Source organism: Pezoporus wallicus, unplaced genomic scaffold (genome assembly GCF_028554395.1).
Source record: "Pezoporus wallicus isolate ANWC-B61680 ecotype Strahan unplaced genomic scaffold, APGP_CSIRO_Pwel_v1 contig_5767, whole genome shotgun sequence".
Classification (NCBI taxonomy): Eukaryota; Metazoa; Chordata; class Aves; order Psittaciformes; family Psittacidae; genus Pezoporus; species Pezoporus wallicus.
Genome location: NW_026640599.1, coordinates 6,134,778 through 6,152,154, shown reverse-complemented (window position 1 = coordinate 6,152,154; position 17,377 = coordinate 6,134,778). Strand labels below are relative to the sequence as shown.

The window sequence follows — 17,377 nt, the reverse complement described above, 5'->3', positions numbered from 1 at the left end:
GTGAATCAATGATGGATGGTGTAAAAATATTCCTATTATTTTAAAACAGTAAGATGCTGAGTGCAAGAGACATTAATAGACACCATTCTTTATCCCTGAGTGGTGTAAACCACCAGTATGTTAGCACATGTTTCTGGTTACGGAATTTCAATTTTTTTGCCTCCTAGAATATCTTTGACTTCTTCACCCTGACTTTGAAAATATGTGGTTCCATTTCAGATTCTTTCATGACAATGCTTTTCTTTGATATTCTCGCCTTTGTTCTGTATTTGAATACCAGTAAGGCCTGTTGCCAAGATGGGAAAGACAGAACTGTAGTCTTTTTGCAGTATCTATCTATCTCAGAACAATTTCTGCAACTTTACCTGTGCAGCCTTTGTAAATGGAACTGCTACATCAAGGAATAAATGTAATGTGGAAGTACAGGTTTCCAGACGGTATGAAAAGCATCTATCTAAAAATTTATTCCAATTTATGTAGGTTTGGAGAGGATTTTCTGTTTGTTTACTGTATGGCATGGGATATTCAAACTATCTTATCCTTGGTATTGTTATTTAGTATCAAATAGCCTACACCAAATAAAACCAGAATGTATTTTTGGTAACTGAGGAACAGCAGGTTCTGGAGGGTTTAAAATAGATGACATATGATACCAAGAATAGCCTGGTGCAGCTTAGCAGACCTGAGAAACTATTCAAAGAGCAAATCAAAATGGAGGGCACTTCTATACTCCATAGTTTCACTAACATTTATTTTGCTATTTTTGCTTTGTTTTGCTTCAAGCTTTTAATTAAGATTTCTTTGGCTTTGCTGACCCATTTCTACATTGTTAAAGGCAACAGAAAAGAGGCTGCCAGGATAGCAGAAGAGATCTACGGAATAGTTCCAGGTAATGTAAAAATATGGACACTCTAATATTTAAACATACTTTCGCTATAATTTTTCTAAGTTGAGGATTTAAATTATGGAGCTGCCATGAAATGAGGAATCTATTGCTAAAACCACGGGTGGATGTTTTAACTTGAAGTTCCTTCCATTTCTGGGGTCTTTGTGGTATCAGTATGTGTTGGCATGATTTAGGTGTGCAAAATATGAGACACCAACAATTACTCAGCTAGAATGAGGACAACACTTGCTCAAGGCACTATGGTAAACAAGAAGATTGTTCTCGGAAGTAAGGCATCCTTTAGTGGGTGTTACATATGGTTTTACTAAATAGACAGCTTTACTGCCAAAAGATATTTAGGAGAAAGTTTTAGCATGTTGATTTTCTGAAAGGAGATACTAGGAGGATATAACTAATGCCTTTATGAACCCAAGCCAAGAACCCCTGTTTTGTTAAATCAGATGTTAAAAACGAATACAGCTAAAATTATTCTGAAAATATATGGCATGGGAATATGTTGTATTTAGTATGCTATTGAGTAGGTAATTTATTTTTTTGTTTTCCACATGATTTTACTCTTTCATACTGCTGTCACGATAGTGAGTAGACACATGTTTGCGTGCCCGGTAATTCCACTACGTAAAATTACACAGTATTTTAATTTTACTACCAATGAGGATTCTTATCAATATTGTGACATCACAGATCTTTATGTGACTCACTTGCTGGGCACTTGCTTTGTGATGAATAATGACACCATGAACAGGTACATGAATGTGAGCAGAACATGGGTGGTGTGAGGTAAGCCATTCAAAGCAGAGAGATTAAAATCTGGCCAAGAGAAATACTGCAGCAAAGCATTTTTTACAAAACTTTTATACACAGACATGCCTGGGTTATTAATTTATTTGCTGTTCTCTGTAATATAATTCCAATCATTTATTACTGTCATTCTTTTTTTCCAACTGCCTTCGTGCAACTGTAGTCAGACACATGGCAAACAGCATTCTTTACGTTCATGCTGGTTCTTACCTAATTGAAGTTTAGCAGACCAGAACGTATTTTTATCTGCAAGTTGCCATTTGCAAAAAGCCATTAAGGATAATCTTACAAAACATAAGATCATGTGATGCGGTTGCTGGGCATTATATTGGATTACAGGCGGACCTTCAGAGCCTTTTCTCTTTACAGTGAAGTAGTGCAGCAGCAGCAGCAGCAACATCAGCAGGGCTGCTTAATTTATCTGTAGACATTTAGAACGACGCGGTGTTTTCAGTCATGTCACTCACACCTGGGAAGGGAAGATGTGCCATGTATGGAAACTATATTTGCCACATGTTTCAGGGAGGTAGGTTGCTGTGGCGAGCATGGAAGTATACAGCAGCATGTGTTTTCATGGTGAGGCGTGTGTGTGCATACACATGTGTTGTAAAGGCATGTGATGTGCGCTTGCACATGCTACACGCATTAAAGTTTAAATAAGGCACTGTAGCTCTATTGCCGGACTTACATCTGGATCATCCTGCCATATAAGAACCCTAGTTTTTGTCATTTGTAATGTCTTCTGACTTTCTGAACTAAGCTCGCCTATTTCAGACACCAGCATGATGAGGGATGAGGAGGTTTTGGGATGTTTTCAGGAAAGTGTTTCTCAGTTCCTACCTGTTTCCTGTTTCCATCATTTCACTTGGTGTCTCCTACTTGGTCCTTAGGAGCCTGGTCATATCCTTCCATGCCAGCTTCCTGCTTTAGGATCCTAGGAACAGCTTCTTAAATAAATGGGAACAAAAGTAATAACTATAGTTAAAACCATAACCCCATGAGCTGAAGTGCATCCCAGTTCTCAGGTAACAAAAGGAAATTCCCTTGGCGAAGGCTGAGACCTTTGCTGTGTCCTTGGTCTCAAGTCCCCAGGGACGTGTCAGTGCCTCTCACTGATTTCTTCCTGCCTTGCCTAACACCTGAAATGGAGATAAATCACCCTTCCCATTCTCTCTGGTGTGCAGCATAGCTGAAAAAATTAAACAAGACAGGGGTTTCAGATACAGTGCTCATGGGGCTGCTGTACAGCAGAGCATGAAAGCAAACACTGGTATTGCTTCTGTCCTGTGGCACTGTAAATACAGCTGGCCTTTGTAGAAATACTTTCTACATACTGTACCCTCATATGGTTATAAATTTTAATATAGGACAAGCAAATTTGCTTTCTACTTTTTTTTTTGCAGGGATTTAACCTGGGATGACTTACGATGCCTGCAGGGACCTAGCCTAGGGAATTATTTTTTTCTTGGCAAATGAGTAGATTAAGATAAGAGAAAGGGCAAGCTAGCCTACATGAAAGAGTCTGAACAGTTCAACAACTCAAAATGATTAAGGAAGAAAAGTAAAACCTCAGGCAGGATTTATTTTTCCATGTCTTTTCTGAAACCTTCCAGTGAGAGAGAGAATGAATCCTGTTACCTGGTAGGATAGAGGATATTATTTATAAATTGACAGTTCAGGAAATAAAACTACCAGGGACATGCCAGAATTCATTTGATAGACAAGTCACCCCAGTGTCTCCCTGCTATGAGTCTCTTAACAGAGTGCAAGAGATTCTAGAACATGATTCGTGACAAAAGCTTCCTTCAAAAGATGGAGGCCGATACGGTTTTGATAGAATGTCACGGCTCTGAAGTCCCTAAGTAAGTCCCAGCAGCACTAAACTCATTGTCTTTGCTGAAGCATGTTTTTAGCTGGTTTTGAAAGTTCTGCCAAGAAGCTTTTTAGGTCCCTTCATGAGCTCCAGCCCCAGCTTTCTCAGGAGTGCTGTGCCCTCAGCTGCTCTGCTGAAACCAATTCATCAAACAGTTTCATCATTGATGCCACATTGATTTCTGTCCTGATCTGCATTTGCACCTAGCTGTTTTTGACCTGTTTTCCTGGGATCTGCTTTTGCTGCTTACCTGAATTAACGTTTATGCATTTGCTTTCAGGCAGCTGGGCTGACCGATCCCCTCTTCATGAGGCTGCTTTCCAAGGACGCCTCCTGTCTCTGAAAACCTTGATTGCACAGGTAAAGAAAAGGTTTGCAAGCAGCATAGTTTCTTTTGAATTGCATCTGTGTGTTGGTGAGCTGGTAATAGACTGCAGCAGGGCATAAGAAATACAGTTGTATAAATAATATTATCCACATGCATGCCTTTGAGCATGTATTGGTTTACTTAGTTAAGCCCACCACAAAGACTGTTACAGCTTGTAGCTTGCTGTATCATAAGCAGTGATCCTTGGTCTCCTTCTCAGCAAACTGGGCTTGAGAACAGGGACTATATATATCAGCTACTAAAAAAAAAATTAAAAAAAAAAATCAATAGAAAGCTATAAAAGTACATCTTGCTTTATCAAACAGCAAGCATGGTCTTACTCGAGAGAGAGCTGTCAAACTGAAACCTTCTGCAACAAATGAAAGCAAGAGTTGATGCAAAAGATGGAAGAAAGAATATACTAGAGAGGACAAGAAGTTGGATGTGAAAGTGGGCAGCTGCAAAGGGACAGGTTATGGTACTTCCTGCTTTGCCAACCGTATTCCTTGCCACCTTTGCTTAAACTCGGTGCCCTCAACTGGCACCCAGTCCCACCAGTCAGGACCACTGCAGGGAAATTAATTTTCTGAATGTGAGCTCTGTGACTTGGCCACCAGACTTTTTATATCCAAGGTAAATAATTTTTACCAGTGAAGCCACAGCTCGAATGGACAACATCCTCAAGGAGTGGAGCCGCTGGTCCAGACATCTATCGAGGCATACCTGCAGCTAGGAAGTTGCTGTTCACAGCAAATTTTCCCCTCCCATTTCCTGATCCCTCTTTCCTTCACCTACTGATATCTGAAGTTTCTATGGAAAAGGAAGGAAGTGATGGAACTTGGGGATAATAAAGAAGAAAGCTTATTCATTCATGGCTTTGCTGGTTTTCTGACCTCTTGTATCTGCATTTATGCCGGCCTTACACCATCTTATTAGTATCTTTTTATATATTAGATACCCCAATTATACACTGGAGAAGCACCCAGTATTGTGGTTATACATCATTTAGTTAATCCACCCTTTTCTGAAGACATTTAATTTTGGAGAGGGGGATTAAGGTCCTTGCTGATTAAAAGAGATTAAGGCAGCAATGTTTGTAGAGACTGAACTCACCACAGAGAGCTGATGCACCACAGTTTGATAAATGTAGGGGCAAAGCTGTTCACAGAGCAGCATAGTCATTGCTCATTGCTTCTAATATAGTTACACTACTAACCTAAAATTAAATGAAGAGCTATACTTTAGAGAGTATGTTGGTTGCATAAAAGTCTCTGCCATAGGTCTGTAGCTTTCAAGAAAGCCAGTGAGGCTTCTGCTCCCCAGGGGATGCCTGGACATAAGGAGACAATGGAGTGCTGGGGTTTTAAAAGAGCTTAAGAACTTACCAATGCCTGTTCCAGCACCAAAAGAAATTTCATTTTTCACATATATTGAAAACAAGGCTTAACATGACCAATGTTTGGCAAAAAACTATAATGATATCTATAACTCATTCTCCATTTCATAATGGAAGGGTTTGCTGTTTTGCCCAAGATATCAGTATTTCCTCTTTTGCTTGCAATGACCAAGTTTCAATAATTAAATATATATATACATATGAATAATGATGGACAATAGGTCTCCTTATCAAGAGTCTGTAGGAGATATTCCTTCTGAAGGGATATGCTGATCGTGAAGTTTGAGACATCTACACAGTTAGAGAATGGAATGTTCTCAACAGTTTTTCAAGGGTCACCCTGGCACTGATGGCATGGGAATTTTTTTGTGACAGCTTTTACATTAATAGTGCTTTCATATGACTGAAATCCGATTGTTTTTCTGCCCTAGAATATCTATCTTAAAGTGATTACAGTGTTTCCATTTAACGCTTATTGCGTCGAGACGAGCTTTTTTTTACAGCGTTATGTGGCTCACAAATACTTTTGCCCATCGCGTTTGCTACAGCTCTCCAAACAGTGCGTTGCTGCCATCTTGTGAGCTGTTTCGTTTATAGCATATCAGGTAGAGACCAATGATGTTACAAAACATAAGACATTCCGCAAAAAAAAAAAAAAAAACACACCCAAAACCAAACAAAAAAAAAAAACCAACCAAACAAAAAACTGAGCTGCTTCTCACACATGGTTATAAAATCTTAATTACTAGGAGATTTAGCTGCATTCTGGAGAAAACGCATGTGACAAATGCGTTCTCCTCTGTGAGTATGTTTGTTTTCTGTTTGTGCAAAATCAACCCAAGAACTGTCATCTAGGAATAAGGCATTTGTAAGTCACAGTTCTTTCTTCCAATGTAAAATGTTTCCTGGGTGGTCAAATGAGAGGAACTGATTCGTGGGTGGGATTTGTCTCATCTACCTTATGGATTTACCAGGTACTTACTACCTCTGAGTGAAACACACTGGGTGCACTATATAGTCAGTGGAAGTATTTTTAGGACACAGTTCACCTGACTTACTACAAACAGCTGGTTTAGCATGAAATGAATCATATCCTAGGGGGGTTGTTTATCTCCACTGAAGGAGACGACGGCTCCAGCAGAGCTGCTGATACCTGTGCCAGAGCCATCCCCAGTCAGGGAGGTGAATTCCACCAGCTCTAGCTCCTGGTGCTGGACTTAATAGCAAAGGTAATGCCACCCTTACAAGTTAAAGAAAAGCAATGCCTTTCCTGTGACTGACTGTGCATTGTCATAGAAGAAGAAGGCATAGAAATAGAAGGCATTTCTATGCCTTCTATTTCTATAGAAATAGAAAGCATAGCTTGTCCTTGCTTACTTTAACCCAATCACCAGCTACTGTCTTTGGGCATGAGCACTGAAGCACTGAACAGCATTAATCCAACCCATGCACCTCCCCTGGATATGCACCCATCAAGGTGGCTCTCCCCTGCCATGGTCTGACCTCCCTTTGCACCCAACATGGCTTGGGGGGAGACATGTGGTTTGGGCAGTGCTTTCCCCTCACACCTCTTACCCTGCATTGCAGGGTTTCAATGTGAACCTGCTGACAATGGACCGTGTGTCGGCTCTCCATGAGGCCTGTCTCGGTGGCCACGTTGCCTGTGCAAAAGTGCTGCTGGAGAACGGTGCTCAGGTAAGCCCTGGGGATACTGGCAGGGATGCAGGCACCTGGAGAATGGAGCTCAGGTGAGTCCTGGGGATGCTGGCAGGGATGCAGGCACTTGGAGCAAGGATACTCCTTCCATCAGTAGGGATGTTGGATGGACTGCCCGGGTAGCAAGGCAGGGATGCAAATGGACAGAAGTATCTTGGGCAGAAACAGGGAAAAATAAAACAGCTCTCTGTTTCTGTGGGTGTTGTATTTGCCTTTCCCCAGTGGCTGCTTGAGTCACCCTATTCCTCTGTTTTGTTTTCCCTCTGTATCCGAAATGTAGTTGTAACTGATGGAAAAGGAACAAGGTGCAAATAATCTTGAAAAAATGACTTATCCCCTTCCTTCACCCATAATGATCACTGGAATTGCCTCTGGTTTTCTGTGGGATGGTTTAGAAATCTCGCATAAGTAAAAATAGATGTGCTTGAAGCAATGAAACATTTTATCTGCTACTAAAATAAGATTTCTCCCAGTTCGACCTAAGGTAGAATACATGTTAACAGTGGAGATAGAGGAATGGATGAAATATGTGAGAATATATTTCAATCAGCTTGGTTTTCAAGTACAATTTATATGGCAAGAAACTGAGCGACCCAGAAGCAGTCAATCAAGCTATCTGCAGAAGAAAATATATTAACTTCCTAAACTGTATACCAAATTTAAATTCTTTAGAAAGATGAAAGGAAAATCTCTTTCTGCTCAGTTTTACTTATGTTTGGTATATTGATAATATTGTCTTTTTATAACTCAGAGAATCATCTCTGAACTACCTGTTGATTTCCTAAGAAATCAGACTGTTCCTGGTATAATATATAGCTGTGACATTTTTGGTTTTTGCTTTCCCTCTGCTCTCTGTTCATAAATAAAGTCAGCAGGCTGTTGTCTAACTTCTGGGAAAACGTGCCATTCTGCTGCTCTCCTTTCTTCCTTTGTTCTTCTTTATTTCCATTTTTTTACCAAACTACTTACTCCACACCAACTGTCTTCCCTATTTTACCAGTTAAACCAGTATCCAGTGGAGAAGGGAACCAGGGAAGTCAATTTTCTTCATCACTTATCACCTTTCTTACCTGTGATTATCAGCTTGCCTGAATCGCTGGCGTGGTTGTGAAATGGTGCTGATTGATAGACTCTCAAAGTGCTTCCATCAGCTCCAGCCACATCTGCCCAATAAGACTGGGGTGACATGGGAGGTAGCATGTAATCTGTCTGAAACACAGATACTCCCAAGGCATTAGCTATTTCTTTCTTTTTGCTGTTTTGCAAGCTGTGCAGAATAAGGGATAGTTTAGATCGGCAATTAATAGGAGGGGAGGAAGATCAACAAAGAGTCTGGGATCTGTACTGACGATGCTGTTGCAGTTGCAATTGGAGCCTTGCAATTTCAGGAAGAGCAAACCACATTTTAGGCTCCATAATCTGAGCAGACAGATGTCCCCTATGCTGTGGTACCTAGTGTCACCCCATATTGTGCTGGCTTGGCTACCTCTTGGCCCTGTCATAGAATCATGGAATGGTTTGGGTTGGAAAGGACCTTAAGATCATGTAGTTTCAACCCCTCTGCCATGGGCAGGGATGCCTTCCACTACACCAGATTTCTCAAAGCCCCGTCCAACCTGGCCTTGAACACTGCCAGGGATGGGGCAGCCACAACTTCTCTGGGCAACCTGTGCCAGAGCCTCACCACCTTTACAGTAAAGAACTTCTTCCTTATATCCAACCTAAATCTTCCCTGTTAAAGTTTGAACCCATTACCGCTTGTCCTGTCACTACAGTCTAGACAGATCTGGTCTCCCCCCACTGTCTTTCCATGAAGGTGAGCAAGCAGAGAATGCACCAAAGAGCAGGGGCTGCCTCCTCCAGTGTACCTGCCTAGTCTGCAAGTGCAGCTTCCTGCGGGGGAATGTGGCCTTGCATTGGCAAAGACTGAATCACTGGAAATGGCAAGAGCTGGCTTGTAATTGTGGGAAAAGCATCCTATGAGAAAAGGAGTTAACGCACACAGCATTGCAATCAAGTTAGTAGTTCAAATGAACAAAAACCAAAATGTTACCTAGGAAGGTATCAACTGCAGGCGGTCTGCTGCTAAATTACCCATGATAAACCAATACGTTTCCAAACAACACTACCTTTCTCTGCTTTAAAGGCAAAAATACCTTGGTTGTTAACTTCTGTGAGCCAAGGTATTTCTACTCCATATTTCCAATCCCTTTCTGATGCAGCTGTGTGCTTGCACAGGTAGCAAAGTTCTCCAGCTTCCCTGGTGGCCCTGGAGTTCTCCAGCCTTTCCTCTCCTCTTTTCTCCCTGTTTTGGGAGTCACGCAGATCGCCATGTGCAATAATCCATTGCCCTTTTCCAGCATGCCACAGACATGCAGATTTGCTGCATAAATTGCCTCTGGGGGTGTTATAAAAACCTAGCCAATCCGTTTTAATTGATTTTTATTATAATTAATATCGAGAGACAACAAGCAAGCAGCGCTGGGTGTGCTGGGGAGTCTCCGCTCCGCCCGAGACGCACAAGGGGAACTTCTGGGGATAGTCTCTTATACTTTTTGGTTTCCTGGGCTTCTTGGGTTTCGGCCAATCCTGTTGTCTTCTTTTCCGGGGCCTCTCCACCTGTTGTTGGGGTCTTGTCTCCGGGTGAGAAACATTACGTCTATCACAAGTCTGACCGCCATCTTAGCCCCCATAAATTCCACTCCTTATGTGTTTATTTGTTCAGCGCACAACGTTCTGTAACAGGATGTATCTCTAAGTTACCTACCCCCCCCTTCTAAGAACATTCATGCAATTTAAACAATGAACAATGCACCCATACACACCCATGCATAGGAACACAAATGTTTTCAAGCTCCTTTTCTGTTTGGAATTAAGACTATGTTTCCATGAAAATTCCTTCTGCTGGAAAAGTGTTTTCAAGTAAAAGTATTAAATGTAAAGTAAATGGTTTTCTTTAAAAACAAGGCCCTTTTCATCAGAGCATACTCTGGCTTTGGGTTGGTGCAAACAAGACAGACATGCAGATACTCCAGTTCTCCACATTAAAAAAAAAAAAAAACCAAAAACATTAAAATCTGATTTTTCTGAAGAAATCTGTGAGGAGCATGGACAGCAGGCAGTGTTACTGCCTTATGGCACTAGCTGCCTGGGAAAGAGGGCAGACTTTGCAGGACAGTGTTATACATGTTGTGCCGCAACATATAACTCTGAAAGCTGTTAACAAAATCAGTCCTGAAATTAAACAAGACAAGCATCTTATCCTAGTGTATTTCTGGTGTGCACAAGAAAAATGCTGCAAGGGCGTTCCCCTTAAATTGGATTATTCTGAGCATGTATTGCTGTTCCAGGTCAATGCAGTCACCATTGATGGGATCACTCCTCTGTTTAATGCTTGCTGCAGCGGCAGCGTGGCCTGTGTCAACATGCTGCTTGAATTTGGAGCCAAGCCACAGCTCAGGAACCACCTTCCTTCACCCATTCACGAAGCGGTCAAGAGAGGTAATGTTCAGGCTCCAAGTGAAGCTAACAATAACTGAGGAATACATCTTTTGTTGATGTTAAAGTGTTTTTAAAACCCCCAACTTGTCCATGCTGGTGCGGATAAATAGGCTTGGCTTATTCCCAGCTCTTCTGCCTCAGTGGTTGTATTGGGGTGTACTCTGCTCTGCAGCACTTCAGTCACAGCTCCTCTTCTCTCCACAGGTCACAGGGAGTGCATGGAGATCCTTCTGGCCCATGAAGTTGACATTGACCAAGAAGACTTGCAGCATGGGACCCCGCTCTATGTGGCTTGTACATACCAGAGGACAGATTGTGTCAAAAAGCTTTTGGAGCTAGGTACACCTGGAAAAGGGGCCAAGGGACACCTGTGATGGTGTGAGCCAGCGCTGCTGGTTTCTCCAGGCTGCCACTCCACTGCAAACAGTATGGGTTATTCCTGGAAGAGGTGCTTGGGAGCCTCATTTCAGGCTCCCAAATGAGGCTGGGAGTCTCATTTCAGGCTATTGAAAATTTCACCTGCCTTCAAGAAGATTTTATCACTTCCTCAGGAAAGAAAGCCCTAATTACAGAGACCTCCCTGAGACTGTCTGAATGTGAAAATAAAATAAATAGTTCTGGTTTTCTAGAATGATAACATGAAGCACAGGCAATGCTGGTTAATACTAGTGCCCAGAATCAACTCGTGATTATGATAAACTGCCATGCTAAGCACTTCTCAGTGGATGATGAAGACTGTTTGAAAGAATAATCCAGTTTGTAAAGCTGTTTGAAAGAATAATCATTGCAGGTCCAGGCAAAGTCTATGAGCTAGCACAAATTTTTGCTGTCAGTGTGCATTAGCTGACCTGCTCAAAATGGGGCCCCTCCTAATGCCTGCAGAGCCTAGGGAAGCATGTCGCTTGCTGTGCTCCCAGAGTTATTAAAATTAGATACCTAAAGGGTTCCTCTCTCCTCAGTAATTGAATTAACATGATCTATGTTAGATTTTATGTTATTAACAAATATATGTATATGGTAGGCTTCAAACATCCATTGGGTTGGGGGTTAAACTGCTCAGTACTGTCCATCGCAGACAGAGTTTGGTGGCTCAGAGGACCTTTACACAGCAGGTATTTGACCTGCTAAGTTTTGCACTGCTGCTATTGAAGAAAATGAAGGAGGTCTGTGTGCCATCTGTTCCCCTTCGGTTATTGAGGCTACAGGTGGAAACCAGCCCATTATGTATGTTCAGACAGTCCCTGCTGCATCCCAGATCTAACCACATGCTCTTGTTCACTCAAGGAGCCAACGTTAACATGGGGAAGCGATCAGACACCCCCCTCCACGCAGCAGCAAGGAAATCCAATGTGGAAGTAGTTGTCTTGCTGGCAGACTATGGTGCTAACCCAAAATGCAGAAATGCCGAACTCAAATGTGCCCTGGATCTTGCCATACCCAACAGCAAAGTGGAGCAGGCACTTTTGCTTCGGGAAGGTAATAGTTTCCTTTCTTCTTTTTTTTTCTTATTAAGTAGAACAACATTTATTTCTTTTAGCTAAGTACATTGTCTTAACTGCTTTTATAAGTGATGCTCTATATAAGTTCTCTTGTTTTCTCTACCAATTACAATTCTGCAGCGTGTGACACACAAATGAGTTAGAGATCTCTGTTTTGCTGCTAAATCTGTCACCAAGTGTTAGGATTTCAGTGGGTAAATTGGTCAGTTTTTCTGTGCTTTTCTGTCTTCTGAAGCAAAATGATATGTATTTACCTATGGGACTCTAAGGATTAAAAGCTGCTATAAGAATTTGTTCATAGATAATGTGTACCTGCCCATGGCAAGGGGGTTGGAACTAGATGATCTTAAGGTCCTTTCCAACCCTAACTATTCTATGATTCAGTAATTCTATGATAATATTTTAGTACCATTATCTTGTGTTCAGCCTAACACCATGGCTTAATGTCCTGCTTCCTGCAGAAAATGAAATACGAATGTGGGTGCCCTCAGTTGCCAGGAGAAAGCAGAGCTATTTGCCCAGCGACTATCCAGCTTCATGGCACGGAGCTCTTCCATGTGGTTCAATGGGTTGCAACCCCAGCACAAACCAGCAGTGCTTCTTGCAGCTTATTTTCAGTCTCCTTGAAATTATTTTTCCAGTCTACTGGAAGAAACTTCTGAGCAGAAATGATCTTCTTGTGTCATTTTCACCTGCACCACATACAGTCAGAACTAGCAATATCCCTGGGATATGGGCATGCTGAATTATGTCACCCCTCTCCTCTAGCCTCTGTGTTTCCCAGCTCACTAGTACCCTGTTAGTTGATCTATCACTCCCTGGTGCTTTGTCAACATGGCAGGTAAATGGTGCTCCCCTATGCAGGCAGCTTTCCACCTTCCTGAGCCTGCTCGCTCCCCACCAAAGAGCAAAGCATGATGTGCATAGAAAGCCCTCTTCCAGCTGCAAAATAGCTCTTGGATGGTAAATTAATACTGTCAATGTTGTATATTAGGCTTTGTGTCAGCTGTCTGCACACAGGTGGGTTTTATGGAGGAAATGACACATTGGCTTAATATCCTCCGTCCTACTCATTTTCCCTGTGGCTTTTCATGCAGAGCTTCAATTTGTCATGTTTAAAGCCTTCTGGGAGGACTTTTACTTGAATGCTTCTCACCTCTTGTGACTTCTGTCCTTGTATCTGAGATGTTCCGGACTCAGCAACAGCAGGGTATGTGAGCAAAGGCAGTGCTTGCAATTGTCCTGCTCCAGTTGCCCTGCATGAAGAAGAGTTAGTGTAGGTAAAGAAATATCCCAATATTAGTTATTTTATCTTCGTGAGCTTTCTTCTTGATTTCCCCTTTCAGCTTGTCACTCTCTCCTCCCTTACAGCCAGAGGAACTATAGGGGCACGTCAGCTCTCGCTGCTTCTTCACTTTTCAGAAATTCAGTTTCCTCATTTTCCTCACCTGTCCCTTCAGTTTTCTGTCAGGTACTTTGCAGCTCTAATATCTGCAAGTGCCCTTTTCCCACATTTCTGTGTTTTCTGAGGTCCTTCTCTTTGAAATAAGCATTCTCAGGTAGAAAAGTTTTCCTTCTACTCCCTGACTTCTCTGCTGCAGTTAGTCTCCCTTTAATTGCTTCTCTTCCTAGCTATTAAGTGATGTGAAATATGAAATACTTCTGTTTTCCTGACTGCTCTGGGAGACAGAAGATCTTTCTTCACTTCCAGTGGCAGTGGTACAAGTGCTTTTTTCTAGATATCCCATATTTTTCTATCAATTTCTGCTCAGAGGGGACATTGTCAGCCTTTTTAAGCTTCTAAATTTTCCTGTAGTAAAAGCATAGGTTACCTGGAAGATATAAGTATGGGGTTTTAGCACACATCTCTACCCATTGCTTGTCAAATACTGCTGTGATCACTACTGTTTGGCCAGAAACTGAGAGGGCTCAAAAAACTGAGCATGTCTGAGTAGGAGCAAAGGTTCAACCTGAAGCAGCTCCAGCAAGAGAAAAGCAAAGCGGAGGCAGGGACACATTTCCTAGCAAGTTGCATTTGCACATGCAAGCATGCAGTTGCGGAAGCAACGGAGCCTTATTTCCAGTGGGTTTGTGCCTGATGTGCACCTCACCTGACCCGTGGTGGGCTGGGGGCATCTGCCTGGTCATCCCATGGGGAAGCCACTAGGGCAGCATTGCTGCCCAAGCTGGCCTCACCATGGTCCCAATAAGTCCTCTGACAGCTTTCCTACAAGTGGACTCTCTGGTGTTTAACAAGAGTTTTTCACATGCAGCAACCTTTCCCCCAAGGCAAGGGAAGGGCAAAATGACCTCTCATCTTTTATTTACTTATTAATAAGTTGATCCTTTTTTTTTTTTTTCCACTCTTTGTGCCTTTTTGCACAAAACTTTTAGAGACTTTCTGTCTTTGAAAGATAGAAAATAAGACTTAATTAGAATTCCATGGCATAATAAATTATTTTGAGGAGCACTGATAAACAGACCGACATACATAAATATTCTGAGACAGTGTGGTCACGTAAAAAAGCTGCAGGTACCTGCTGAGACACAAGCAGTTGGTGTCTCTGTGCATATGGACAACTAACTGTATTTGCCATGTCCACCCAATTATGGCTGTTCTACACCAAGCACCTCCTCTGCAGCTCCCTGTAATCAGTCTTGTCTTTTTCCTCACAAAATCACTGGGAGTTTTCTTGTATCTTGAGCAAGGGCTATGCACACTAGTGCTCTTTCTCAAGTGCAGACACTTTAATGGTATTTTAAGCTTTTGCTCAAGAAAAGATGCAGAAGAGCCTAGCCATGCATGCAGAAAGAGGTTTTTAGTGCTTATAGTTTTCAAGTCACTAAACCAACTTTGACAACAGATATTAAATATGAACAATAATATGTTTAGCTCTCCCTGACTTCAGCAAGTCATTGGGTAGTGCTTGATATGGTATGCAAATCTTGCTGGTGTTTGTTGCTTTCTGACTTATACTGGTGGTGGGTTTGGGGTTTCCTGTTCCTTCCTGTTTTCACCTCAGGTCCTGCAAGCCTTGCCCAGCTGTGCCGGTTGTGTATCAGAAAACATCTGGGTCGGTCGTGTCTATATGCAGTCCGCAAGCTGCACCTGCCTGAGCCACTTGAGAACTTTCTCCTTTATCGATAAGTCTGTGACTATCTTTACACTGGAAAAGAAAGAGGAACAAATGTTTGTTTACTCCAAAATCATTATATCAAAGAAAAAAACAAACAAAGACATCATTTATTGTCTGCTGCATACATCAGATGCTGTATGACAATGCAAATCGAAAACACCTTTTCACAGATGGAATGATATGGACATAGCTCCCTCATGGTCTATTGCCACATCCACTTATGCCAGCCCAAGAAGCTGTAGTACATGAACAGCTAGCTCACTTGACATGTGTTTGTAGATGCACATGCACACATCAACCCACAGACAGAAGTTTCCCCTGTATTAGCGTATACTTATTTATGTAGTATCTGTGCACTTTCTTCCTCTTTTCTATCCAATCTCACTGTCAAAATCGAGTTAGTGGCTGTTATTCTTCTGCTAGCGAGAGAAGGAAAGCCCACAGCACCCAACATTTGCCATATATAATATATTGCACATCTTTTCTCAGCTTTGACTTTACAACCTGACATCTTTTCCCTATAATCTAGTGAAGTTGTAGCAACTTCCAGCAGGCTGTGGCTATGCAACCACCATACCTCTTCTTGCCTGGAGCCCAGCTGCCCCGAGCACTAACATCTTGTCCTCTGAAGTTCAAGTGATGTTACCAAAGCACGTGTGGATGTTTGAAATAAGCCCACAAAAATGTGTGAAAGTCTTAAAAAGCCCTCCATCTCTTCTAAAAATATCCCTCTAATGCTCTGGAGATCTGCCTGTGTTTATTCATTACATGAATAATTTTTCCTGCTTAATTCAAGGACGGAACTGCAAATGTTTTCATAGGCATTGTAGATCAGCTTTCAATGTCTGTCCTTGGCAAGACAAAGAAAACCAAATGAGTGAGTTGCTGCTCTTTTAGGCTGTCTATGCTTTGACATTTCTCAAGTCCTCAGAGTGTAGAGCAGGACAGAAACAGGGCCTCTAGGGATAACTGCATCACTCATGTTCTCCTTGATGAATATTGCTCACCAAACTCGCCTGCTTTTTCATCCCCTAGAATCACTATTTCTATGATTCTACTCTACAGTGTTTCATTACCTCCCTAGGAGAAGGAATTTTTAGAATGTTCTGTCTTTGCCTGTTGTGGTATTAGTTTAAATATCACCAGGGTTAGCAGCCTGGACAGAGTAGAGCTAAAAATGTATACTTCTTTAAGGTGAAAAATGTGGGATCAAGTGACTGGTACAATGCCTGTGTGGCTCTGTAAAGGTCTGTTCATTTGTCCTCTGGTGTTCTGAGGGGAGAAATGTTTCTTCAGACCTGAGTTGTCATAAAATTGTTCTGTGAGAAAGGTCATGGTGTTTCAGTAGTAAAAGGAAAGTAGAGTTAAAAGGAGAGTCTGTCTCCACTTAGCTCAACTTCACAAGTCCAAGAGGCTGATGATGTGTTTTCAGGCTCTGAGATGTAATGGCTTTTCATTATGAACTAGTATGCATGCTGGTACCAATTTTCACTGACCGTACGTCTTAAGTCAGGGAAAATGGGGCTGCTGGAGCCTGAATATGGGCCTGGATTCCATCAGCATTTTAGTAACTATCCTTGCTTCATCAGCAGCCACCGCTCTGGTTAGATGAAGAGATTAATCTCTTAATTTCCCCATGAAAGCTTGCCTCTCTGAGAGGTAGGTCTAATATTTCCTGTACTCTCTTATTATTAATTCAGCAGAAGCAAGATAAACTATGCTCCCAGAAGTTCAGGAGAATGGACCTACAATGCTGCAGCCAAAAATGAATGTAGTTTTCAGCCTGTGTTTGCACATATTGAATGCTATCTGATGGCAAGAGATATTGTCCATAAAGTTGTCAGTGACATGAATGACCTTATATAGCACAGTATATCATGAATCTCAGGGATTCGAACTCTAAATTCTTGAGAGTCTCTGAAAATCAAACACTATCAAGAAAGAAATGTCTGTATTAACCTTATGTCAGCAGATCTCTCTCAGTCTTATCTTCACTGCCAGCTCACCTGCTCTGCTTATAAGGTGGCAGTCAGGACACCATCCTCTATCTAGATAGAGAAACAGAGGCTCAGCTGTGTGGGTTGTCAGACTTGCATTGCAATCAAAGCAGCTAAGGCAATTTATGTGATCTATTTCAGAATTTGTAATACTGAATTTATTTCCTACTGCAATACCAGTGA

At 41.9% G+C, this 17,377-nt stretch overlaps 1 protein-coding gene across 2 annotated transcripts; it reads left to right on the top strand.

Moving 5' to 3' along the window:
• The first annotated feature begins 651 nt into the window (after positions 1-651).
• On the top strand, positions 652-16,248 carry ASB11 (ankyrin repeat and SOCS box containing 11). Of its 2 annotated transcripts, none has more exons than XM_057419499.1 (7): positions 652-889; positions 3,862-3,941; positions 6,932-7,039; positions 10,411-10,561; positions 10,766-10,900; positions 11,846-12,037; positions 15,084-16,248. In XM_057419499.1, exons 1-7 carry the CDS (start codon positions 712-714, stop codon positions 15,206-15,208), a joined length of 969 nt encoding a protein of 322 aa, XP_057275482.1. In that variant the 5' UTR covers positions 652-711; the 3' UTR covers positions 15,209-16,248. The 2 variants fall into 2 exon arrangements, with proteins under 2 accessions (XP_057275482.1, XP_057275483.1); XM_057419500.1 differs by lacking the exon at positions 652-889 and adding an exon at positions 2,105-2,234.
• The last annotated feature ends 1,129 nt before the right edge of the window (positions 16,249-17,377 follow it).

Excerpts from the sequence above, each read along its gene's own strand:
- ASB11 (XM_057419499.1), top strand. The coding sequence starts at position 712 with ATGGAGGGCACTTCTATACTCCATAGTTTCACTAACATTTATTTTGCT. Across the intron at positions 7,040-10,410 it reads TGCTGGAGAACGGTGCTCAG|GTCAATGCAGTCACCATTGA; the intron begins GTAAGCCCTGGG and ends TTGCTGTTCCAG. Across the intron at positions 10,562-10,765 it reads TCACGAAGCGGTCAAGAGAG|GTCACAGGGAGTGCATGGAG; the intron begins GTAATGTTCAGG and ends TTCTCTCCACAG.